This window comes from Tenrec ecaudatus, chromosome 11, assembly GCF_050624435.1.
Source record: "Tenrec ecaudatus isolate mTenEca1 chromosome 11, mTenEca1.hap1, whole genome shotgun sequence".
Classification (NCBI taxonomy): Eukaryota; Metazoa; Chordata; class Mammalia; order Afrosoricida; family Tenrecidae; genus Tenrec; species Tenrec ecaudatus.
This window is the reverse complement of record NC_134540.1, coordinates 87,996,514-88,022,542: the sequence shown is the minus strand read 5'-3', so window position 1 is coordinate 88,022,542 and position 26,029 is coordinate 87,996,514. Positions and strand designations below refer to the sequence as shown.

Sequence of the window (26,029 nt, the reverse complement as noted above, 5' to 3'; positions counted from 1 at the left end):
TGCTCCAGCTCATGGTTGAAGCCACTGTGGCAACCCAGTGTACAAAACTCAAATCTCACTATTAGACGCAATATTAAATAAGACACAGGTCAAACAGAACAAAGAAAATTAATCCTGGACAAGGGTAAGTCAAAAGTAATGCTACAAAATCATTAAAACTTTATTGAAGAAAATATCAAAGTAGAAAGCTGTTGCTTCCCAACATACCCTCCAGGGATCCTGTGTGAGAGAAGAACTAAGTTCCGGGATGTTCAAATGGCTTCCTTTTCAGAAGCAGATCACTAAGCCGGTCTCCAAGGTACCCCCGGCTGGACTGCATCCATCAACCATGGATTAGTAGTTAAGCACAGTACCCATTTACAATTCCCAAGGACTCCAGAAATGTTCTAAAAGATCCTTGCAATCAAAAATTAGAGGAGCTGATACCAAAGGCTCAAGTAGAAAGAAATATTTTGGACATGATGGCAACATATGTATAAGTGTGCTTAATACAATTATGGATAGTTACAAAATCTGTAAGCGCCCCACAATAAAATGATTAATAAAAAATTACTAACAGTAAATCAGGGTAAAATATAAAGATTCTATAAGTAAGTGATCCTGGAAATGACTTTAAGTTACTCAGATACTCACAGATTATGAAAGGAAGCTTGATCATACCAACAATATCAATTTACTGCTCAAGTATTATTTTTAAAGCATTCATTAAAATGAACTATTTATGTACAATTAAATAAACATCAAAATGTAGAAATAAATATAGATAAACAACTGGTCACTAGAGAGGAATAAAACCATCTAGGTATAAAAATCAAAGATAAAAAATAGATAATCAACCAGACCAAATTGCAATTTTCTCTAAGTAAAAAGCATTCCAATAAAATTAAAAGGCAATAAAAATCTTGAAATGCATTTACAAATATATAAAGAAGCATCAATCTTTAAAATTAAAGGCTAGAGGTAAGGACAGTAATATCCCAAAGGTGAGAAAGGCACGAAGAATGAACCAGTTTCCCAAATAAGTACAAACGATTACAAAATTAAACCACAAGAAAATGTTTTTACTTAGTAATTTTTAAAGCATGTAACAAATTAAAATCACCTATCCAATTGGCAATTTGAATATAGCATCTAGTGTTGGTAAAAATATGTGACATGATACCTTTCAAGTATTGAATGCTAGACTTTGTGGGGTACAAATTAAATTAGTATGCAAAATTAGAGTTAAAATACTAAATATTTGTAAATAAAAAGCAAAATTTTATACCTGCTAACTTGTCAATACCAGAAAGATGTTTACTTATGTTTTATTGACTATGCCAACACATTCGACTACGTGGATCATAAGGAACTATGGACGACCTTGAGAATGGGAATTCCAGAACATTTCGCTCTGCTTATGCAGAATTTGTACATGGATCAACTGTATGACAGGAACGGGGAAGTACTGCCTGCCTTAAAATTAAGAAAGGTGTGTGACTGGGCTATTATATGTTCATCGTATTTATTCAATCTCTATGTTGAGCAAATAATTAGAGAAGCTGATTTATATGAAGAAAAATGTGGTATCAGGATTAAGGAAGGCTTGTTAACAACCTGTGATATGTACATTATTCAACCTTGCTTGCCGAAAGTGAAGAGGACTTGAAACATCTGCTGATAAAGATCAAGGGCTGTCATCTTCAGCCTGGATACAACTCAATGTAAAGAAGACCAAAGTCCTTACTACTGGACCACTAGGTCCATGGTCACGAAAACTGGAGAAAAGGCTTTAGTTGGCAAAGATTTTGTCCTGCTTGGATCCATGATCAATGGTCATGGAACTGGGGGTCAAGAAATGAAGAGATGTACTGCATTAGATTAATCCGCTACACAAAACCTCTTTATTGAAAAGTAAGAATGTAACTTTGAAAACAGAGGGGCGCCTGATCCAAGCCTTGGAATTTTCAATTGCCTTGTCCGCATGTGAAAGCTAGAAGACTCAAGAAGCGCGGAAGCATTTCAATTGTGGAGATAGAGAAGAATAATCAAAGTACCAGGAAGTTCCAGAAAGATAAACGGCTCTATTTTGAACAAGTACATATGACCAGAGTGCTCCTTGGAGGCAAAGATGGCAAGACTTCATCGAACACATTCTGGGCATGTGTGACTAGTTCCCAGAGGAGGACGTCGTGTTTGGTAAAGTAAAGGGGCAGCAAAAAAAGAGGAAAGCCCTCAACAAGATGGACTGACACCATGGCAGCAACACGGGTCTCAGCACAGGAACAATCGCGAAGCGGGAGCAGGACTAGGCAGTGATTTGTTCTGTTGTATGGGTCGGAACCAAATCGATGGCATCTAACAACAATTTGGCAATTCCATACCTAATTAAACTATTTTTAAAATTCAGAGATATAAAGATATTTATTTTAAAAGTTACTATGTTATTTTAAAAGGAAAATTGGAAATGAACTACATGTCCAAAGAAGAGAAATGATAAGATGACATCTACATGATACAATATGATTTTATTAAAAGCGTTTTACAATTTCTAATTATAAGGAAATGGAAGCCGAATCAATGAAAGAAGTTGGTATATGATTAAAATGTTAAGTTACTAATTTTACAAAAGATAAGATTATATTTCTCCAGTACATAAAGAAACTGACAAAGTAAAAATTAGTTATTTCCAAAAAGAAAGTAAAACTCATTTTTAATATTTAATATCAGGAAAAAAATACTAAAAAGCTGATCTATGGAGTTCCTGGTTAGCAGTTGGAGTCTACCCAGTGGGGCCTCCAAGGACTGGCCCTAACCAACTCCTTCCAGAGCAACATTCGATACACAGTTCTGCTCTAGCACTCAGCAGGTGACTGACAATCCAATACAAAAATGTACTACAACCAGCTAATTCCTAAATTTGTTATACAGCTCAGATATCCCAGTCTCAAAAGTAATAAGGATGCTTATTTTGAAAGGTACGAGTGAGACAATGACAGACAACGTATTTGTATTACACTGATCTGCATGAACGATGCTGTACTGTGAAGTGACAGCTAAGAACTCATCTATTCAATGGCATTTTAAAAACGCAGAAGGGAGCACTGTGGGCAAACTGAGTAACTTACAAGTGTTTATCTATATACAAATACAGCTCTGTACAACTTACTGTGAGCTCTTCTCTGTGACTAATTCCCCATCTTGCTCCCAGTGAAGTTGCAACACACAAGGGTAAGTCACCCCATCTCCACCAGAAGTAGCAGTCGTTGTCAACGATTATGTATTTTTCAAAAAGTTCTCCTCTCGCCTCTCAGTTATCTCAGTGAATTCTAATGATTCATTTTCTCTATATAAGATTAGTTCTGCTGAAGCTAGATCGTAAGCAAAAAGTACCATGAGCAACTGAGAAAAAGCTGCTGGGAAAGTCAAAGGAGCTTTGTGGAAGCTACGACCGACTGGAAATAAAGGCCTGATGACCTACATCTGACAAGCAGCCAGTGAAGGTTGTGTGGATCACAGCAGTGTCATCGTCCTCATCACGGGCAGGTGGCAGGAGTCAGCAATATCTCATCGTGCTGGTCACGGGTTACCCCGAGTTAGGAGTTGGCTTGAAGGCAGCTAATAAGAACCACCAGTGAGAAGAAACTGGTAACCCCGTATTTCTTAGTTATCTCAGATAGAGAGCAGTGCTCTGAAACTTCGCTATCTGCCCAGTGAACTAGCTTCAAACCTGGTAAAAATGGGTACCATGCACCCTTTTCTTTAAAAAACTGCCCTCCTCCCCTTTTTTTAATGGTTACTTTTGCTCAAGGATGTATGAGAACACATAGTTTAATTTATCTCTAGAGACATAATAATTAAAATGCATTCTCAAAGATAAGATCAAATAAATTTAAATATAAAAATTTTAAGTCATTCAATATTTACATGAATCTTAATTACCTGAAATCTGATCATTTTATTATATTTTTCAATTATCAAAATAATATGGAAAATAAAATGAAAAAATTTTTAATTAAACTTAAAAAATATGAAATTATTTCAAGTGTTATGCCATGGACAACCCCCTCCAAAAAAAATTAAAGTCATTCCCAAAAATAATTTAACACCAGGAAGGGAAATTGTACATGTGCCAATGATTTCCTAACCAGAATAACTTGTTTTACTGTACTTTGCTTCCCGGTGTCATCAGTGCTGCGTTACTTTTTACAAAGTGAGGGTTTGTAACTACTCAGCATCGAGCAAGTCAGCAGCTCCCCTTTTCCAATAGCATGTGCTCACTTCACGTCTCTGACACATTTTGGTAATTCTCAAAATAGTTCAAACTTTCCAGCATACTGTTGTACACAATTGGGTGGTGGTGGTGTAGTGGGCTATGTACAATCTGAGCTGCAAACCAAAAGGTCAGCAGATTGAACTCGCCAGCCTCTTCTCTAGAGAGAGATGAGGTTCACTGCTCCCAGGAAGATGTAAATGCGTCAGGTACCCAAAAAGGCAGTTCTACTCTACCCTCTAGGGTTGTTATGGGTTAGAAGTGACTCGAAGGCAGTGAAGGGGATTTTTGTTTGTTTTCTTTAATTATATGCTTATTAGGACAAAAGCATATAATCTCTCTGTGATTCCGTTGCTGAATACTCACTGTATTGTGGTAACTGGAACTAAAGCCACAGTGTGACGGAGGAAGGTCTGTGCACGTTTGAGCATCACCATGAAAAGCAAATTTGATACTAAATTAAAAAATCATACCCTGGGGACAGTATGGGCTTTTGTTCCCCCTGATTTTTGCAGAAGTCAGGATGACCAGTGTCACACAGAAAGCAAAAGAGTGAACAGTGTGAGTTTTGTATCTACGCTGTGCTTTTTCCGATGAGTCTGTCAGTCTGTAATACTGTGGTGCCTTACATGTCGCTGAGACACTAGAACCTGTGCCACAGCATTTTCCACGAGCAGCAGGGCCCCCAAGGGGAACACGTTTAAGAGGAACTTCCTGATAAAGGAGGATTGGGAAGGAGGCAACAGCGGTTCACTTGTGAGAAATGAGCCACTGAAAACCACACAGACAGCACTGCATCACGAGACGAACTGACGCCAGCTGATGACCACTTCAGCTCAGGAGGGATTCCAAATGTGGCCAAGGAAAGACCGCCTCCTCAAAGTAGGGCAGACTTTGATGGCATGGGGCAGCAAAGCTTTGAGACCTTCCCTTGCTTGTAGGACAAATTCAAAAGAAACTGCTACAAACATCCACAGATCATTAGAACATGGAATCACAAAAAGCAGACAATTGGACATCCTCTACAGAAGGATCACAAGGAAGAGACAAGCCAGTCAGGGTGCGGTACAGCACTGATGACACATACAACTTTCCTCTAGTTCTTTAATGCTTCTTCCCCCGCCCACTATCAAGATTGCAATTCTACCTTAGAAATCCAGCTAACCAGAGCATGTACACGGGTACAGATAAGAGCTGGCAACACAGGGAATCCAGGACAGATTAACCCCTCAGGACCAAAAATGAGAATAGCAATACCAGGAGGGGAAGCAGAAGGTGGGGGAGGAATGGGAATTGATCACAGTGATCTACCTATAACCCCCTCCCTGGGGGAAGGACAAGAAAAAAGTGGGTGAAGGGAGACATCGGTCAGTTAAAGACATGAAAAAATAATAATAATTTAGAAATTATCAAGGTTTTGGGAGGGGGGAATGAGGAGCTGATACCAAGGGCTCAAGTAGAAAGCAAATATTTGAGAATGATGATGGCAACAAATGTGTAGTAAGAGTTGTATGAGCCCCCAGTAAAATGATTTAAAAAGAAAAATATGGCCTTAAAAACAGAAATACATGATTAAACAATAGAATATTGCACGAAAGATCTGTTCATTTCAAATAGTATTTCTCAACAACATCAATGACAAGTAAACACATGGAAATTTGCCAAATGGAATGCAGAGAAATCAAAGTGTTCGTAATTCAAGTCGAAGATAAAGAAACGAAGTCCATGAGGGCCAAAATACAATCTTGCGTATATCCCATCTAATTCAGAGACCATCTCAACAATAGATCTGATGCCCTAAGCACTAATGAGAGAGCTCATGAGTTATGAAGTGACAAAGAACATCACACATGAAGTAAAAGATCAGTAAAGATCAGCGACGGGCGCCAGCAGAGATCCGGACGCTTTCTCCAGAGCACCGAGACGCGAAAAGGAGTAGAGGTAACTGAAGACGAAAAGAGCTGAGCAGCAACGTCCGCGGGCCGCCCCAGGAGACAAAGGGAAGCATTATGATGAAATGTACAAAGACCTGAAGTGCGGAAACAAAAATGGAAGCATGTGCTTGGCACTTTTCAAGCTGAAAAATTTGAAAAACATTTCAAGTTTTAGTCGCAATATTGAAGGATTGTATAAGCAAAAGATTGACTGAAGCCAAGAAGCAACAAAAGAAGATGGGGGAATACAGGAATACACACACAGGGTCACCAACTCCAAGAAGAAGTGGGCACTTCACCATTTCAGGAGGTAGCGTATGATCTAGAACAGTGCTTCTCAATCTTCCTAATGCCGTGACCCCCCCAACCATAAAATTATTTTTGTTGTTACTTCATAACTGTCTTTTTGCTACTGTTATGAATAGAGCAATCCCTGTGAAAGGGGTCCCATGTCCAAAAGGATCCTGACCCACAGGTTGAGATCTACTAATGCTGAAGGAAGTCCAAGCAACACTGAAAACATAAGTGAACAACAGGGCTCCAGAATACCACTGACAGAACACCAGTTGTAATGTGTCAGCAGGTCGATGAAGCACTAAAAGCACCAACTCATCCAGGCCAGAAATTTAGGAAAAAAGCTACATGGCCACCAATGGGAAGACATTCATCCATATTCTTGCAGAACTCCAAAGAGTCTAGCAGAATGAGGAAATTATGGAACAACATCATTAATGTAACACAGAAGTAAAATTTGGGTAAGAGCATTCAAAGATGATCACAGCAGAACATTGACAAGAAACTGTCAAAAATTCAAACCAGACACAGAAGAGAATGTGGAATGAAAGATAATCTTGCTGATATCAGATATATCTTGACTAAAAGCAGAAATTACCCGAAACATTTTTACCTGTTTTATTTGCTACGGAAAGGCAATCAGGTATATAAATCTTAACAAACTTTCAAAATCATTGTGAATAATGAGATTTCCAGATCACTTAACTGTACTCATGGGAAACCTGTGCACAGACCAACAAGCAGTCATTCTACCAGAACAAGGCGATACTCTGAGGTTTAAAATCTGGAGAGCTGTGCATCAGGGTTGTGTCTTTCACCATGTTACTCAATCTGGATGCTGAGCAAATCATCCCACAAGTTGAAGCAGAAGAAAACAGATCATGCCATCAGGTTCAGAGGAAGGCTCATTAACCATCTGCAATATGCAGATGACTCAACCTTGTTTGCTGAAAGTAAAGAAGTTTTAAAGCACTTAATGCTCATGATCTAAGATTATAGGTTTGAATATGAATTACACCTCAACATACTCTAAACAAAAATCCTCATAACTGGGACAGTAAGCAACAAAATGATAAATGGAGAAAAGACTGAAATTATCAAGAATTTCAATTTACTCAGATCCACAACCAACACCAATAGAATCAGCAGTCACGAAATCCAATAGCACATTGCATTGGGCTTATCTGCTGCACAAAACTGCTTTTCAAAGTGTAACAGATCTCAGATGTCAGTTTAAGGACTAAGATACACCTGATAGAAGCTATGGTATTTTCAATCACCTCATGTACATGAAAAAAAAACTGGACAATGAATTACGACTGAAGAAAAATTCATGCCTTTGAATTGTGATGTTTGGCAAAGAACACTGAATATGGAAAACGCTCCTTCAAATTAAGGACAGTGAGTTTCATCTTATGCATTTGGACCTGTTATCATAGGGGCCAAACTATTGAGAAAGACATGTTTGCTAAAGTAGAGGGTAGGCAAATGAAACATGAACTCACAAAATGGCTGCAACAATAGGCTCAAACACAGCAATACTGTTGAGCATAACATAAGACTGGGCAGTGTTTCATTCCGTCATATATGAGGTTTCTCTAAGTCGGAACCAACTTGACATCTAACAATAAAATAATTATCTGAGTAGCTGAAAACCATAATGTTCTGGTAAATCTATGTAAGGTTAGTGCATGTGGTAGTTACATCATCTGGTGTCAATTTGAGGATTAAGAGTGAAGGGATGGAGTTTATCCTCTCAATCAGGTGAAGCCAATGAGGCCTCTGTGTAGGCATGGCCTTCTCCTGAGGATTCTGGGAACACTCCAGTATTCCTCCTTGGAGACAGGAGATAAACTCTCTCTCCCTAAGAGATGTTCTACTGACAAGACACATGGCACTACACGGATAGACCCCAAGCCCTGGGAACTGGAGGAGCCACGTGGAGAACCCTGCCAGCATTGAGATGCTTACAACACCACTGGATCCACAAGACTTCCCACCCACTGACCTGTGATCTTCCTGCATTCAGAGAACCATTGCATGTGTTTCGGGAGTCTGAAGAGGACTTTATAAATTGGTATTGGACCTAAGGGCTAATACTGGACTTATGGGACTTTATCTGGACTGGGCTGGGATGTTTTCTTAATGTACAATTACTCTTTGATATAAAACTCTTTCTTACCCACATGTGAGTGTCCATGAATTTGTTTCTCTAGTCTATCTGGACTAACACAGTGTGTAATTTAACTAATTTATGTTGATTGCCTATTTATTTTACCTGGCATATTTCTCAGGAGTTTTGCATTGCACATATGTCCTTTTCGTATGTCAGTAAGAATATATTCCATTCGTTTTGCCCTCCAGAGGAAATTAAATACTCTTAGGTAATGGCTCATACATTCTCGAGTAAATACCTAAAAAGAAGAGCAGAAGACAAGTTTACAGCTTTATATTGCATAAGAATATCTAACACAGGTCTCATTTTTTCCTTTTAAAAAATAAAATCAGCAAAAGGCAACTCTAATAAATTCTAAGTAGCATGCAAGTGCAAGCAGCTAATACAAGACATTTTAGAAAGGTTACCATTATATGAAATAAATATTTATTGAATATGTATGTGGCAAGGAATAGTGTAAGCAAACTTGCAGTATTGGAAAGCATGTATTGATTTTACTTCGTGCCACAATCAAAGTTCGTGGAAGCAGTAATCAAGACATCAAAAGGCAAAGTCATAGCAGAAGGCCCCTTTCGAGTCCATATATAGCAAAGAAGCCACCTGCAGCCATAACATCTGCCCTAAGCATTGATTTTGTCAATTGCCACATACACATGAAAAGGCTGGACAATGAATAAGGAAGACAAGAAGACTTAATGCCACTGAATTATGGTTTGGCAAAGAATACCATGCCTTCCAAAAGAACAAACAGATCTTGGAAAAAGTACACACAGAATGCTTCTTAAAGAGAGGGCAGTGAGTCTTTGTTTCATGTATTTCAGGCATGGTATCAGGTAGGTCAATCTCTGGAAAAGGGCATTATGCTTGGTAAAGGAGGGCAAGTGAAAAAGAGGACGCCTTCAACAAGATAGACAGACACAAGCCTGCAACAATGGGCTCAAATACAGCAATATCGCTGAGAATAATAGAGGACCAAGCAGGGCTTCCATTCTTTTTTTTAGGGGGGGTGGGGTTGGGGGCGGGCAAGGGGTAGCGCACACTGAGATGGCACATACTCAACAGCACCTGAAAAACATTATTCATCAATTTATGAAGTGGCCATTTTAAAGCTAGTTTAACTTTAGTCTACAATGTGAACTCAAGTACAATTCCAAATGCATAGCAATGTGTTCCCTACCCTCAATCACCACCGAGGGATATCTGAGATAGGACTACACTTTCTTCTGAAACAATAGCTCATTATGGTAGTGAATCTCATGGTAGAAAGCCTAAAAGAATTTTCAGACTGAAAAACATTCTCCTGATTTTTCTAATATATTTATTGCTTTTGAATACTTCCTTCCAGTGTAAATGGAAAGCAATTTCACAAGGAGGATGAGCCACTGTCAGGTAGAGATTGTGCTAAGCCTCTACTTCATGGCCACCTCCCTTATAAGGTTGCCAGATTTAGTAAATAGAACACAGAATGTTCATTTCTATTTTTAATTCCAGATGATTTCCAATGTTTTTCTCCAACATAAGTATGCATCCGGCATACAGAGAACAGAGTTTTCGGCAAACTACGGCCAATGATATTTCTAATTGTAGGCATATAACTGACTCGGGTACATTTTTATAGTTTACTAGGTGTCTTCAAAATTTCATTCTTGTAGTCAGTGGTCATAATATAGTAACTGGAAACTGCCTACCTCTAAATTACCGTCCCTTGTCCAAAGAAATCGGAGTTGGAATCAGCAGGACTAAACTAGGCATTCAGGAGTTTAGGCGCTTTGCCCGTTAACACCCCTTGAACCAGTCTTCTCCAGCCTTATCTGAGCCAGTACTCACAGTACTGCTGCTTCAGGTCGTGGTTTATCGTTTTCACCTGTTTGAAGCCTAGCCTCATACTGGGAGGGTGGAGGAAGAGTGGGTTGGAAAGGGGGAACTGATTACAAGGATCTACATGTGACCTCCTCCCTGGGGGATAGACAACAGAAAAGGGGGTGAGGGGAGACATCGGACAGAGCAAGATATGACAAAATCATAATTTACAAATTATCAAGGGTTTATGAGGGAGTGGGAAGCAGAGAAGGAGGGGGGGAAAATGAGGAGCTGATACCAGGGGCTTATGTGGAGAGAAAATGCTTTGAGAATGATGAGGGCAATGAATGTACATATGTACTTTACACAATTGATGTATGTACAGATTGTGATAAGAGTTGTATGAACCCCTAACAAAATGATTGAAAATATAAAAGAAAATAAAAGCATGAGGGAGGTGCTGTCAGCCATCCAAACAGATGAGTTTGAAAAATGTTACCAAGAAAGGAAATGCAGGTTTGATAAGTGTATTAAGTGTAATGGAGCGTACTTTCAAGGTGATAAGGCTATATTGTTTTAAAAAAAATTAAATACCTAGCTTTCAAATAAATAAAACCTAGCCTCTTTCACTGGACTCATTAATTACCTTCGGTGGACACTTATTTATTGGTGGGTCATTAAGATTTTAATATTTAATTGTCTAGCGCTTGACCTTGTTCATGATTTTATCTGTCATTTCTCCCTACACAGCAAGCGCTATCTATTCTGAGAATGCTATTTCTGGTGTGGTCGGTGCATACTATTATTTGATGTCTAAACCAGAGTCATGAATAACTGCTTTGGAGACTCAGAAACTGATTGGCTCTGCCTCACAGAAACCCTGGAAGGGAGAGTAGGAGCTGCCCAGGGCTCCTGACTCTGAATCTGCGCACATGCAAATGGCTGTGCCATTGTCCCTGCAAGTAGCAGTCCACGGCTGAATCCACTGTGCCACCGGGGCTCAACTGTTTTTGAAGGTTCAGTTTAAAAAAAACATGTTTTGGAGATTTTGCATTTTCCTATACTACTCACAATATTAATCTTCTTGCAATTACAAATAAATAGGGTGACTTGTTAGATAATTTTAAGGCTAAATTAAAGGATGCTTCGCTACACAAATCATGTGTTACAAGGCCCCTTTAAGTAACAAACTCCAATAACAAATTTAAAATGATCTGATTGACAAATCTCAATTGAATCACAACTCTTTATAAATGCAAAGCACTTGAAGAAGTTTGTTAAAAAATTTCATTATCTTCCAATTCCATTTTTCCTTGAACTTTAATAACCTGCAGATTAACTCTGTAAGAAGTAATAGCCATATCCCACTGCGTTTCTACAGGGGGGGATGTCAATCACATTTATTTAGTTTTACTATATAAGATCTTACAAATCATCTCTTACAGTAAAGTTGAGAGAAATATGAAAAAGTTAAGCACTTGCTCTGGTTCTAGGGGATCAATGACAGAAATAAACGGATTATGTCTTACCAGTTGTCAAAATGAGATTAAAGAAACTCTCTCTATATCCCCTTGCAGCTAATATTAGTCTATCCTACAAAATTCTGTAACCTTAAAACAACAAACAAAATTCTATCTTAAGCTGTGTAACGAAAACTACAACCAAACCTTCTGCCGTCAAGTCTGACCCAGGCAGATGCTGTAGGGTAGAGCAGAAGTGGCCGGGCGGGATGGTTTCCAAGGTTGGAAGTCACTACAGTGTCAGACTGTCACCCCTGCCCACCTTGAACGGGCTAGTGGCTTCAAAGTGCCGACCTCTGTGTTAGCACGCCAACCCGCCACCACTGTGCACAGTCGTTCTCATTAGATGAACTGACCACACAAGCATGGATCAAATAACTGATTTCTCCAAAAGAGTTTAAGATGCATTAGAAACAAAACTTACTGCCCGGGCCTATGTCACTCAGAGCAACCCTAGAAGACAGAGGAGGACGGCCCCCTTTGGGTTTCCGAGATTTGACATCTTTATAGCAGTAGACAGCCTTATTTCCTCCTGAGGAGCAGGCTGGTGAGCTCGAATTGCTGAGTTTGTGTTACCAACGCTCTGCTTAACCTACTATGCCACCACCCCTTCATTACAAGATGAACAAGTTTTTACATATCTTTTTTTAATATCTACAACTTTATTTGGGAAAAAATAAAATTAAAACTTTGGGTAATATTTTTAAGTACTATGACTTTCCATTCCTCAGATTAATTTTTCAAATTAGACCTACACTAAAACTTCCTTGATATTTTAGATCACAAAATTTATGGGAAATTAACATTTTAACAGAATGTTACATATGATATACATAGATTATGGAAATACGTGGCCATTATCATTAAATTCTACACAAAACTGATAACACCAACTAATTAAAGTAGAAAAGGAACATATTTCAAATGAAAAATTAAATTTAAAAGGAAAAGAAGCAAACTTACTTTCTTCCAAATTTTAATTTTAAAAGTATGTTTAACACAATACTCTTTATCTTCCCAGTGTTTGTATACAACTGCACATGATTTAATTTTTTTTCTGAATATTAAAAGTATTTCAATTTCTAGTATTAGTCTGAGTATTTCTGGTTATAGAATAACATAATTATCAGTACAGCAATTAAGTTAAAAATATACCAAAAACCAACACAAATCTAACTCTAAAATTGAAAGAGCAAAGAGCAGCTATCTACTGGACTTGGCATACAAGTTGACCTCTATTGACATTATTTCTATCCTAAGTTTGTACAAACTTCTATGTTTGGGTCTTTCTAGTAGTCAGCTTTATAAAAATCTAAAGTTTACCATCATAAAAATATACAAATAATTGCTATGCCAAAGGCATGGCAGACACTTAATACCCCTAGCAAGAGCTTCAATATTATTCACTATTTCGTATAGAGATGACTGTCGGCTTATTACAATTACTTTCCCGCGTGTGCTTACATCAATATTATTTATGAAGACACATATTATGAACTAATCAATAGAATTGACTTTCTTATGCTATTTTTATACCAGGACAATAATATACAATATGCACTATGCTAAAAAGGCCGGAAGTAAAGTTTCTAATTTTAAAAATGCCGCTTTTGTTATAACTATTTAAAACTGCTTAGGACATAAACCAAAGAACAGACAACATGTTTGAGTAGGACAAAAATTAAATTTAAGAGAAGTTACACCTTAAAAATACAGTCGCAACAATCTGGCAAAGTTCAAACACTGGGAATTTACATGTAAGACATGAGTGTCATAGGTAACATTTCACAGGAGCTAGATCTGGCGATGGCACAGCTATGAACCCACAGGTAAAACAAGCTAAGTATCGTCTATAATATTCTTCTAACAGAAGGTAAGATTTACATTTTGAGAGGCATGGGAAACAGTTCTGAGGTCAGAAAGACTGAGTAGAATCGTATTTTTAAGATAAACTATTATACTTAATATTAAAACATTTGCGATGTTTGAAAATGCAATTTGCCTTTTCAGTAATTGGCATAAAAATGATTAAAGCCAATTCAGAGAGATATCTTTGTCAATGAGAATTTATTCAAGTGTGACGAAAGGAGAAGCTAGCCGTAAGAAGGAGCATTTTAATTGCAGATATATAAAAAGACAACTCTGCTGGTCCATCTTCTATGATTTGGTAACTGCTAAAAGAAACAGTACATCCATTTATGTATGGTAAAAGCACTAAGAACAATAGCAAGGCTATTTACTCATCAGTTTAAATGAATAATAAATATCAAATGTTATTTTAAGTACTAAAAATTCAATTCCCTAAAGTACAATTTACTTTATAGGTCCTTGTAAATTATCCTAAATTAGTTGCTGCACTATAATAATGGAACAAAAAGAATAATCCATTTGTTAAGTAACTGGTGAATTCTACCCTAGAAAAAAACATGATAATTTTGAGAATAATTAAAATAATAGAGCATCTTAGCACTTCTTAATGAAAACGCACATGCACAATTTTGGCTTCAGTATTCACTCAGTGGGCACACCCTGGGTGTCGAGAAGCCGATCTTAAACAGCAAAAGGCTCAGCACTGCACATAGCTGTGCACAACACAAAATAATCATAATAATCTTACAGTTGCAATTGGTCCATCAACGTGATAGTCAAGGCTGAACACATCCCACCCAGTATCACCTGGAGAGACCTGAAAAAAAAGCAAAACTACAGGTAACTACAGTACTTTCTACAAGTGTTGTGCATGTAATTGTCTATTCCTCAAAGAAAATGGAGCAAAATACCGTGCAATCTCTTAAGACTGATTAATATTTTTGAGTGTGTAGCTGTAGGAGAGCAGGGAATTACATCTTTCTTGTCAATTCCTATATTTTTAGCACTTAGACAATGACTCGAGCTAGAAGGCACAGACATTTTTGATGAATACTGTAATTACATATTTAAAATTAATCACATCCATACAACCAAAAAAATCAGTTTTATAACACTCTTCAAGTCCTTAAAAGCCAGTATTTTAAGAAAACAGATTCCATAATGACCCTGTATTATAACTAAGTAAATAATAATGTTTATATATCCATGTCCCTAAGAAAAGTTACCTAACACCAAACTAGAACTAAAAACATGCCATCTTGATAAATAAACATTATATAGCATCTGCTGGGTTTCCTATCAAATGCTCAATTAACAGTAACTATGATTTACTAAGCATTATATATGTACTACCAAGCACTTTGAAATTTATTTTCTACACTTTCTCGAGTTTAAACCTTAACAATCATGTTACGTTCTTCGCTATCATCTTTTTGATATGAGTAAACTGAGATAGTGATGTTCCAATATGATTGCGACTTGCCCAAGTTCACATCTCACCTTTCAGTGTTGGCATTCAAACTCAGGCTATCCAGCCTCCCAATAATGACTCTAAACACTAGACTAGATCAGCTACATATTAACTAACATGAAAAACACCAGTTACCACACTCTAGTCTGAGACATCAATTACCCCAGAAAAGTGCCATTTCAAACAGAGAGAGTGAAAATACCTCCAAGAGCCTAACATCCAGTCTCTTGAGAATTTCTGGACTGTCAAATTGTGCGTTGGTCGCTCTGACTGCAGTTTCCAGAATTCCAGTCAAGTTATGTTGATACAAAGTAGTAGCTGGACGGACAAGTTCTGGTCTAACAAATTTTTTAGAGTTACAGGAAATGTTACTTTGTCAGTGAACTTAAAATATAAATACTACAAAAAGTAATCATTACCATTATGAAAATCTAGAACAAAAATGGGACCAAAACTTTAATATCATAGGATATAGTTCATAGTATTACCTGGAAATTACTAAGCAAAACATTATACTAATATCTAGGAAAAATTTTTTTGATTCCGTTTATATTGAAAATATTTACATGTGCTATACATATTAGCAAATAAAATTTTCAAAGACCATCTTGTGAGTAATATAAGTTATTATGAATCCCTTTATGTGCTCCAATAGGAAGAGGAAAAGATCTTCAGTTAATAAACTATTGAAAATAGTCAGTGGAAGTCATGATGCTGAAAGATTACTGATGGCTGCATTATCATAGAGGTCACCCGTACCTGCTTTTCTAAGGCTTTACGTTATATACTCGAGTATAAGCCAATCAGAGTATCAGCCAAGGCACCTAATTTTACCACAAAAACTGCATGAAAAACGTGATGAAAAAATCAGTTTATACACAAGTATATACGGTAACAGCATTTCTCTGATCAAAATTTGCTCAAATTTAGATTGTATAGTTCATCCTAAAGCATGCAAAGGGGATTCAAAAACTATGTGGGAACATTATTTTTTAACTCCACTTTCGCAGGAACTTTTTGAAACTGCTGGTCCATCCATATAAATCCTAACAATTCAAAGTCCCTTGAAAAACAGATTTGCCTCTGAGAGAGAAATGGGCAGCATCCAGGTGAAAAAGGACATGCATTAACTTTTCTCAATGAGCCAAACTGGAGACTTACCAAAATTTTTAAATCAAAACACACCTTTGGGAAAAAACTTTTTTTATTATAAACTGAGATGCTCTAAATATTCACAATCAGCAAGAGGCAAATGTTACATCACTTAAAGGAACAACAAAACATGCTATCAGGGAGCCAGAAATGACGAGGTAATCTCTATATGGGTCAATTCCTACATCCATACTTTCCCTCATAATAACTAATGAGTTTGTATATCCCACACCCTAAATGATACTCACATTTTAGCCCTATAAAATTTAAAGTACATTTCATCCCTTACAAGTCATCAGCACTTACTCATCAAACAGGTATTGATGTCATGACCAGTAATTAAGTGCACAATATAATCACAAAGCATTTGAGGTTTAGCAGATAAATAATTTTTATAAACTTATCTAACAATGAGTGTTACTCATAAGCATATAGAAAAAGTTTCACTACTTGGCCCATGTACCTCAAAACACTATTATTTTTCAGACTGAAGATTGATTGTGGTTAGAAGGGAAGTCTATAATAACTTATGATATAATAGCTCGTGTGTTTACCACAGTGGTTCTCAGAAAGTGGTCTGTCTACCAGCAGTGTCCTCATGAATTAGGAACATGCTAGAAATGTCCATTTTTAAATCTACAGCTACTGAACTACAAACACTGGACCAGGGCTGCTCTCCGCTGGAATGAACCCAACAGCAGTTGAGTGAATGTGGACTCGGGGGCCCATCTCCATTGTCCCATGTGTGGCGATGTACATGAACTTTGAGAAACAAAGGCACAAAACAACTGGCTGGTAAGCCCTGGTATAACTTAAAGGTAACCTAGTCTTTATGGGTCCTAATGGAATGCAAAAAATTAATAGTATAAGCTACTCTTATATAAAAGCATCACGTAAAATCACCCTGTCATGTGTTGTGGCCCCTATGTCTGCACTCAACTTGCCAACATTGCCCAGATGCCTCAGGGCTGCAACCCTTGATCAGGATCATTTTTACAGACAGGGGACAACTTGCTGTGACTCGGAGCTGTCTGTATCTCTATGGGTGAGGGGAAGGACGCATAATTAATTATGAAATGCAAAACACCATGAGACATGCCAGGGAAGCAGAGGAGGACGGAAGGAGTAGAACTATTTTATTTTTTCTAAACTAAAAACAGAACTGAACATTGTTTCAAAGTACAAATTTTTATTTCCTGGTTAATTTCAAAATAACACTTAAATGTTCATTTGAATACATTATATACTTGCCATATATCAAAGTGTTAAATATCCGTGTTAACAAGGAAAATAAATAATTGCTATTAATAAAGCATCACATGTAACTTATACGCTTTGCTATCACCCCAACAAAAATAAATGGGAGTATTAACTTTTAACTTTTTTCTTCTTAAATTTTTAAAATTTTGTTTCTTATTTTAAAAATACGTTCTGTTAAAATTCCACTCATTTTTAAAAGCCATTTATTCTTCAAATAAATATTCTAGAATTATAAGATCTTTCCTTTTCAGGTTAACACTACCCTACATTTATAAAATTCAAAGCAGTTTCCTTACTTTAGTAAATCCATCAAGTGTCTTATGAAATCTCCTTGACCCAGAAGTAAGTACCGCCTCATTGCCTGCATGTGGTCCAGCAAGCTATATTTTCTATTGAGAACATCCAATAGATATTTGCTGGTCTCAAAATAAGCTGCATCAATTTTTCCCTGAAATGCATTTTCTAAATCTGTGAATAAATCCGCAGCTGTAAAGAACAAAAGATAAAAGAATACTTACATATGTTACTTGTATTTTAACAAAGGAAACCCGCAAAAAACGTGTACATACAAGTGAATACCAGCGCCTGTAAAATGGAATCAATGAAGGACTAAGTACAAGCTCCATGTGGTACTCAGATTTGGCATACAAAGCACAATGGCAATGCAGTGAAACCGAAAACTCTTAACAGAGTTGAATTTACAAAAGACATTTATGTGAAAGCATTAACTATTTTTTTAGCAAACACTTAATAAAATCTGTCACCAAAAAAGATGGCTGCCTCTATGCACCAACATGACCATGTTTCTTCTCTATGATAAAAAAGAAATCAGCCATAGGGTTGATGAACAGAATAGGTCATCTTACAGTCTTTATTTACAACGGTATAGAAAACATTTTATAAAACTCAAACTTTCATTTAAGAGAATATAAACATGAAGTAGAAAATGATCGGTGTTGAGGAACAACCTCAGAGAGAAGGTAAACGTGCTCAAAACTGAGCAAGTGTGAGACACAGAGGCGAAGCTATTGGAGTTCAGGTGTACGCAAGTCTATTTCTACTGCCTGAGTTGGCAAATGTGAAAGTATCAGAAGACTTTAGGATTATTTTTTGGTTATTTTTTATTTAAAGTAACTTGCTCCATAAGAAAGCCCATTGTACTACTGCTGCTATGCCAACTGCACGTGAGCCCAGGTGAGGAAGGTCTAGCGCCCCACCTCTTCAAAGGGCAGAAGCACTGAAATCCCTATGGAGCAGTTCTGCCCACACAGGCTGGGGTCACGTCAGTCAGAATCAACACAAGTAGCTTAGTTTGCCTTTCTGCCTGCGAGAAAACTGGAGTATCCCAAGGAAATATGCACTATTTTCAAGAGGAAAGCAAGACCTGACGGACGCCATGAGACCACTTGATGACTTGTACTGATGTGAGCATTGGAGGCGGCAGCAACCTTTCCTTTCATCTACAGCGCTGTAACTACCATCAGTCCAAGTATTCACATTGCTGTGATGCTTGCTGGAAGCTATGCCACCTGTATTTCAAGGCCCAGCAAAGTCACCCCACGTGGCCAGGTTTCAGAGATGACAGACTAAGAACAGACTATGAAAACTGAGGCGACAGTCCACTTCTGAGGGGTTAGCCACTGGAAACCCTTCTGAAGAACAGTGACTCATTGTCAGATTCAATGTCAGAAGATGAGCCCTCCGGGTGAAAGCTCTCAGAAGATGACTAGGGAAGAGCTGTCTCTTTCAAGGAGAGTCAACTTTAACATGCTAGGAATTATTGAACAGAAATCGATTACAATTGGCCATTTGAATAATGACAATCACAGGGTCTACTACGCAGGAAATGACACATTCAACACGGACGATGTCGCATGTATCATCAAAAATAAACTTTAAGAATGATCTTGAAGTACAATGCTGTCTGACTCAGGAACAGAGGAGAACTGCTCTTTTGGGTTTCTGAAACGATAAAGTTTTAATGGAGCATACAACCTCATCTTTTTCTCCCCCACCCCGCCAACCATAAAATGATTTTCATTGCTACTTCATCACTATAGTTTAGCTACTGTTATGAATCGTCATGTAAATATCTGATATACAGGATGTATTTCCATTGTTACAAATTGAACATAAAGCTGTTATTATATATTGTGAAATATTTATTTCTAATTAAAAATACAGGAAATTTTGTCTTGAAGCATGGTATAGCATAGGTAACAGTTTTCACACGGGATACCGTATGTGGGCGTATCTGCATGTGGGCGGACCCGCCTGGAGACAGATAGAGGAGCGGTGTCTCCATGCCTAAGACCATCGGAAATATGTTTTCCTATGGTCATAGGCGACCCCTGTGAAAGGGTCATTCGACACCCCAAGGCGTCACAACCCACAGCAAGAACTGCTGCACGAAGACATCAGGGTTCCGTCAAGAGCCACCAGTCCCTGCAAAAGGACATCATGCTTAGTAAAATACAGGGTTATCAAAAGAAGACCCTCAATGGACTGGATTGGCACGGCGGCTTCAACAATGGGCTCAAAACAATTCTGAGGATGGAGGGTGCAGGACTGCGCACTGTCTTGTTCTGTTGCATATTGGGTCCCTATGAGCTGGAGCTGACATGAGGACACCTAAAGTCAAGAATATAGTTTTTAAAATAGAAGTAATCTCCCTCAGAAATGTTTTTATTGTATGTAATGTTTTACTGTATCAAGTATTGTCATCTCAAAGAAAAGGTCTAAAATGGTAACAAACTTTAGTCAACAGCAGCCTATTTGAATTAATAAAATTCAGAGCTTCCCTGTGAATTATTTGTTTCATACTGTTTTAGGTAACCTAATCGCCCAGTTTTTAAAATGTACATTTTTATTCACAATTTTAAATCTTCAAGAATTTTGTCAGATAAGCAGTATGAATTAAACGTTTCTGTTGGCTGCAAACCACAAGGTAAGCAGGTGGCAACCACTAGCCAGCGTTCCTCTCCCCATGAGAAAGATGGTGCTTTCTATCCCCATGAGCAGTTCCAGTCCCCGACGCCCACAGAGGCTGTTCTACCCTGTCCTCCTGGGTCTCTCGGAGTCCAAAATGACACCAGAGCAGTGAGTCTGGTTTTCAAGTTTGTCGGGGTTTGTACTTTTAGTTCTGGGTTTAAATCTTTTATCGCCCCAGCTACAATACACACATAAGAAAAACCTTCTCCTCAACAGCTATTGGGAGCAGTGAATATGATGCGTGAAACAGCAATAGCTGCTGAAAGGAGTGGGGAGAGAAGTAGTACTGAAGAGTTGGGAGTTATTTCTGTACCATCGGTTTCTACTTTAAGCAAGTGCTTTCCAAATCTCTGTATCCTGTCATCGTCTTTATCAGTAGCTTCTGTACAGCATTTCCAAGTCATCTACACTTTGAGCTATTTAAAATTTCTCCAAACTGAAAAATCCTCTATCTCAATCTGCTCTGATTCCTAAATTGTTTTCCCCCTTCGTGTCATATGCTCAACATTTTAATGTATTCAACTCGCTTCTTTCCTGCCTTTCTTTTCGAAAGATCTACAGTATCTTTCATACTTGCCTAACAATCGCCATTTCACCGATATCCATTAAGAAAACATCTAATAACATACTAATTTATCTATCAAGTTCTAGTCACTCCCTCACTAACATTTTATGTAAACAGCATGTATATTATATATCTAGTCTTTACAAACACCCTCCATGTTAGTTTCATACACACACTACATGCACTATATGCATGAAGAAACGGCATGGAGGCCATCCAGGTCAATCAGGCTACAGAATCTAACTGCATGCCAGCCCAAGGTCACATGTCACTCAGTAGAGGTCAGGTATCGATCCCTCTACCCTCCAGTCTTTACCCTATTCTGACACCAAATATCCCTCTTAGAGCAGGGCTGAGGTGGTCTCTGCTGGGTTTGACAATCTGTTGCAATGGCCACACTGAATTTACAGAGAATACACAGGACTCTGGGGGTTTATCAGGAAAGTTAATCAATTACCACAAGTCCGGATCAAAGACCATTAAGGAAACAGTCTTCTACCCACAGCAACACTTCTTTTGAGTGGTGCACAGCGACCTGTGCCCAAATCCCACCCATCCTTCAAGGATCAGTTCAGTTACAGCTAACTGCTAGGTTATAAACTTCTGACTTATACGCAACTCACAATTCCCCTCACTTTAAAAAGACTGAAGCAAAACCCAAAGAACTCAGTGCAATTGAGTTTATTCCAATTCTTAGGACCCTACGTTTGCAAAAGATTCATCACAATTTCCTCATTGGTTGCACATGCACTTACTTTTTAAGTCACTAACACAACGTCACCCATTTTCCTACATTAAAGTAAGGCGAAGTTAAGAACCATATGGACCTACTCTGCAATGCCTGCGATTTGGGTTGAAAAATACATTTAGGGTGGATCTTCGGCATAACCAGGAAAGCCTGTACTACCCATTCCTTCATGGCAGGCCTGGCTGCCTGGCCTGGAACAGCCTGCTGCACTTGATCTGCACATCTCCTTTGAACACCTTCAGTGTTTCTTATTGTTTTTATTTCCATTCCTGTACTATAAGGGCACTGAAGCCAGAGAATTTGTATCTTTTCCCCAATAGATACCACAATGCCCTGTGCAAATTAAGTTTGTTGAATAACTCAAGAAAACAGTATCAATAGAAAATATAATCAGGACAGGAGAGCTGTCAAAGTCAGTCAGCCAGTACACAACATACCATGGACTCATTGAGGCTGGAGCAGAGAGAAAATGGGGAAACAAGGGAGCAACACAGAATAAGGAAAACTAAGAGCGCTTCCAGAGCAGCTGACAATTTCACACAACATGCTGGTTACTGAATGAATCCCAAAGCATAGCTACCATGAGCAAAACTGGTCCTTTACTCTCAGAATAATTATTTAACAAGTAATGCAAATTACTGAAAAGGACAAACAGCTCTTCTAATATTTACTACCTTATCCTATACGAAAATATGAACATATTTTCATAGTATTATTCACATACAAAAGTGCTTCAGATGAAAATTACGAAAATGTCAAAGCACATCTGAAGAAAACAGCAGTACAAGAGCAGCATTAGCGTACCATCCTTGGGCGAGTCTGCAGACTTGGTCACAGCTATCATCTTTGCAGTTGGAGTTTGATCGTGACAAACCTGGTGCAAGAAATTGATTGATTTTCCTATCAAAAGGACCTAAAAAAAAAGAAAACATTCTGTGGTGATCATTATATAAAATTAAAATGGCAAATTCTACATGTTTTAACTATTCATAAGCTACACATTGGCTACTGATTTAAAATTCAATAATAAAAGTACTTGTTACTAGAAGCAAATGAATTCTAAGAAAGTACAAAATTATATTAATATGCCACCATGTTTGATACAAAATTCACCTCAATGGTTAAAACATTCAAAAATGATACAGAATCTGATTTAGAATTTAATCACAATTATCAGGAAAGCAGAGTACTATAAACATCTCTTCAGCCTTACCTTTCTAGATTGATCCATCGTAATAAATGAAGGAATCATTGATTTCCTTAAAGTATACTTGTCATGCCATAGTCTGTCTGTCTTAACTGTTGGATCCGATGCTACAAAAAACTAAACAAAAAAATGACAGTGAAACATTAAAAAGTGTTATTTATGGCATAATTATTAACAATCCAATAGTATAAAAATCTAAGTGGTTTCAGAAATCCAATTTCTTCAAATATGGGAAGAAATGCCCATTTATATAGTCATACTTGTTTAAAAAGTATTTTGTCTGGAAACCTCTTCAAATGGAATTATGTACTTCCCAAATATGTATAACCAGAGTAAACTACAGCTTCTTCTTGAAGACTCATGATCTTCATATGAAGGTCAATTACAGAGCTCAACTGTGTAACACAAATGATCTAAGCTTCAGAATCTAAGAGCCTAAACAGTTCTTTCCTACATAATAAAGCCATTCACCCTGCTAGAGGGTTGGAAGTGGTTTCTGCTGTCCACGCTAACACTCAGCAGACTCTCTTCTATTGGTGTGCCTGTCCTCTGAAGTCTGGAACCCAAAAAAGTATTAAAGGGTCTACTATACCATCTTCCCTACAAAACTCTTGTACATAGACCATGACTACAAGACCTTGACTTCAAAATGACCCAAACATCTGAACGGCCAGTAGCAGGAAATCAAGTAAGTGCACCACAGAACTGTCCTTTTTCATTGGGCCTCCACTCAAGTACTCCCCAATGCAAGAACACTTTGTTCTATTAAACTGGCATTCTATGATGCTCACCTTCCCGACACAACCGCTGAAGACAAAGCAGGTGAATAAGCAAATGTGGTGAAGAAAGCTGATGGTGCCCAGTTATCAAAAGAGATAGCATCTGAGGTCTTAAAGACTTGAAGGTAAACAAGCGACCATCTAGCACAGAAGCAACAAAGCCCACATAGAAGAAACACACCAGCCTGTGTGACCACTAGGTGCCGAAGGGATCAGTTATCAGGCATCAAAGAACAAAAAAATGGTATCATTGTGTGCTCACTTCCCTGATACGATCGCTGAAGACAAATGGCTGCGTAAGCAAATGTGGTGAAGAAAATGGATGGTACCCGGCTATCAAAAGACAGTGTCTGGGGCCTGAAAGGCTTGAAGGCTAACAAGCGGCCATCTAGCTCAGAAGCAACAAAGCCCACATGGAAGAAGCACAACATCCTGTGCAATCATGAGGTGTCGAAGGGATCAGGCATCATCATAAAGAAACTCATATCATTGTGAATGAGGTGGGGAGTGCGGAATAGAGACCCAAAGCCCATTTGTAGGCCACTGGACATCTCCTTACAAAAGGGTCTTAGGGAGGAGACGAGCCAGTCAGCGTGCGATATAGCAACAATGAAACATACTACTTTCCTCTAGCTCCTAAATGCTTCCTCCCCCTCCTCCCACTATCATGATCCCAATTATACCTTAAAATCCTGGCTAGACCAGAGGGTGTACACCAATACATATAGGAACTGGAAACAAAGAGAATCCAGGGCGGATGATCCCTTCAGGACCAGTGCTGAGAGTGGCAATACCGGGAGGGTGGATTGAAAAGGGGGAACCGATTACAAGGATCTACATGTGACCTCCTCCCTGGGGGATGGACAACAGAAAAGTGGGTGAAGGGAGATGTCAGACAGGGAAAGATATGACAAAATAATAATTTATAAATTATCAAGGGTTCAGGAGAGAGGGGGGAGCGGGGAGGGAAATGAGGAGCTGATGCCAGAGGCTTAAGTGGAGAGCAAATGTTTTGAGAATGATGACGGCAATGAATATACAAATGTGCTTTACACAATTGATGTATGTACGGATTCTAATAAGAGTTGTATGAGCCCCTAATAAAATGTTTTTTTTAAGTGTCCTTTTTTTCTTAGGTCTACCAAGATACCATTAGTGCTTGAGAAGTTTCTCCCTGTCCACTGTGCTTCTCACCTTGCTGATCCCAGATAACCTTCTGACTTCAAATATGGCAACAAGTGACAAGGTATAAATGGTTATTCCTTTTTAAAAAAATCATTTTATTGGGGGCTCGTACAACTCTTATCACAATCCATACATACATCAATGTGTAAAGCACATTTGTACATTTGTTACCCTCATCATTCTCAAAGCATTTGTTCTCCAAGTAAGCCCCTGGCATCAGCTCATTTTTCCCCTCCCTCCGCATTCCCTCCTCCCTCATGAACCCTAGATAATTTAGAAATTATTTTGTCGTATCTTACACTGTCCGACATCTCCCTTCACCCACTTTTCTGTTGTCCGTCCCCCAGGGAGGAGGTTATATGTAGATCCCTGTAATGGGTTCCCCTTTCCACCCCACTCCCCTGGTATCACGTCTCACCACTGGTCCTGAAGGGATCTTCCGTCCTGGATTCCCTGTGTTTCCAGTTCCTTTCAGTACCAGTGTACATCCTCTGGTCTAGTCAGATTTGTAAGGTAGAATTGGGATCATGATAGTGGCGGGGGAGGGGAGGAAGCATTTAGGAACTAGAGGAAAGTTGTGTTTCATGGTTGCCACAGTGCACCCTGACCGACTTGTCTCCTCCCGCGACCCTTCTGTAAGGGGATGTCCAATTGCCTACAGATGGGCGGGCTTTGGGTCTCCACTCCAAGCTCCCCCTCATTCACCGAAGGGATCAGTTATCAGGCATCAAAGAAAATGGTTATTCTTTACAATGTATTTGACACAAAAAGAATGATGCAATTCTAATTTTTTGATCATATCTCTATAGGCAAGATATCTAAAAGC

At 38.3% G+C, this 26,029-nt stretch overlaps 1 protein-coding gene across 1 annotated transcript in view; it reads right to left on the bottom strand.

The window, feature by feature from the left end:
- The window catches only part of TUBGCP3 (tubulin gamma complex component 3), a 107,791-nt gene that overhangs the window by 23,751 nt on the left and 58,011 nt on the right, over positions 1-26,029 (bottom strand). Inside the window, exons 12-17 of the mRNA XM_075563414.1 lie at positions 23,246-23,356; positions 22,837-22,945; positions 18,025-18,214; positions 15,519-15,654; positions 14,594-14,662; positions 8,759-8,894 (exon numbers count right to left, since the gene is read on the bottom strand). Of these exons, the coding sequence (XP_075419529.1) occupies positions 8,759-8,894; positions 14,594-14,662; positions 15,519-15,654; positions 18,025-18,214; positions 22,837-22,945; positions 23,246-23,356 (751 nt within the window). The remainder of the gene's footprint in view (positions 1-8,758; positions 8,895-14,593; positions 14,663-15,518; positions 15,655-18,024; positions 18,215-22,836; positions 22,946-23,245; positions 23,357-26,029) is intronic.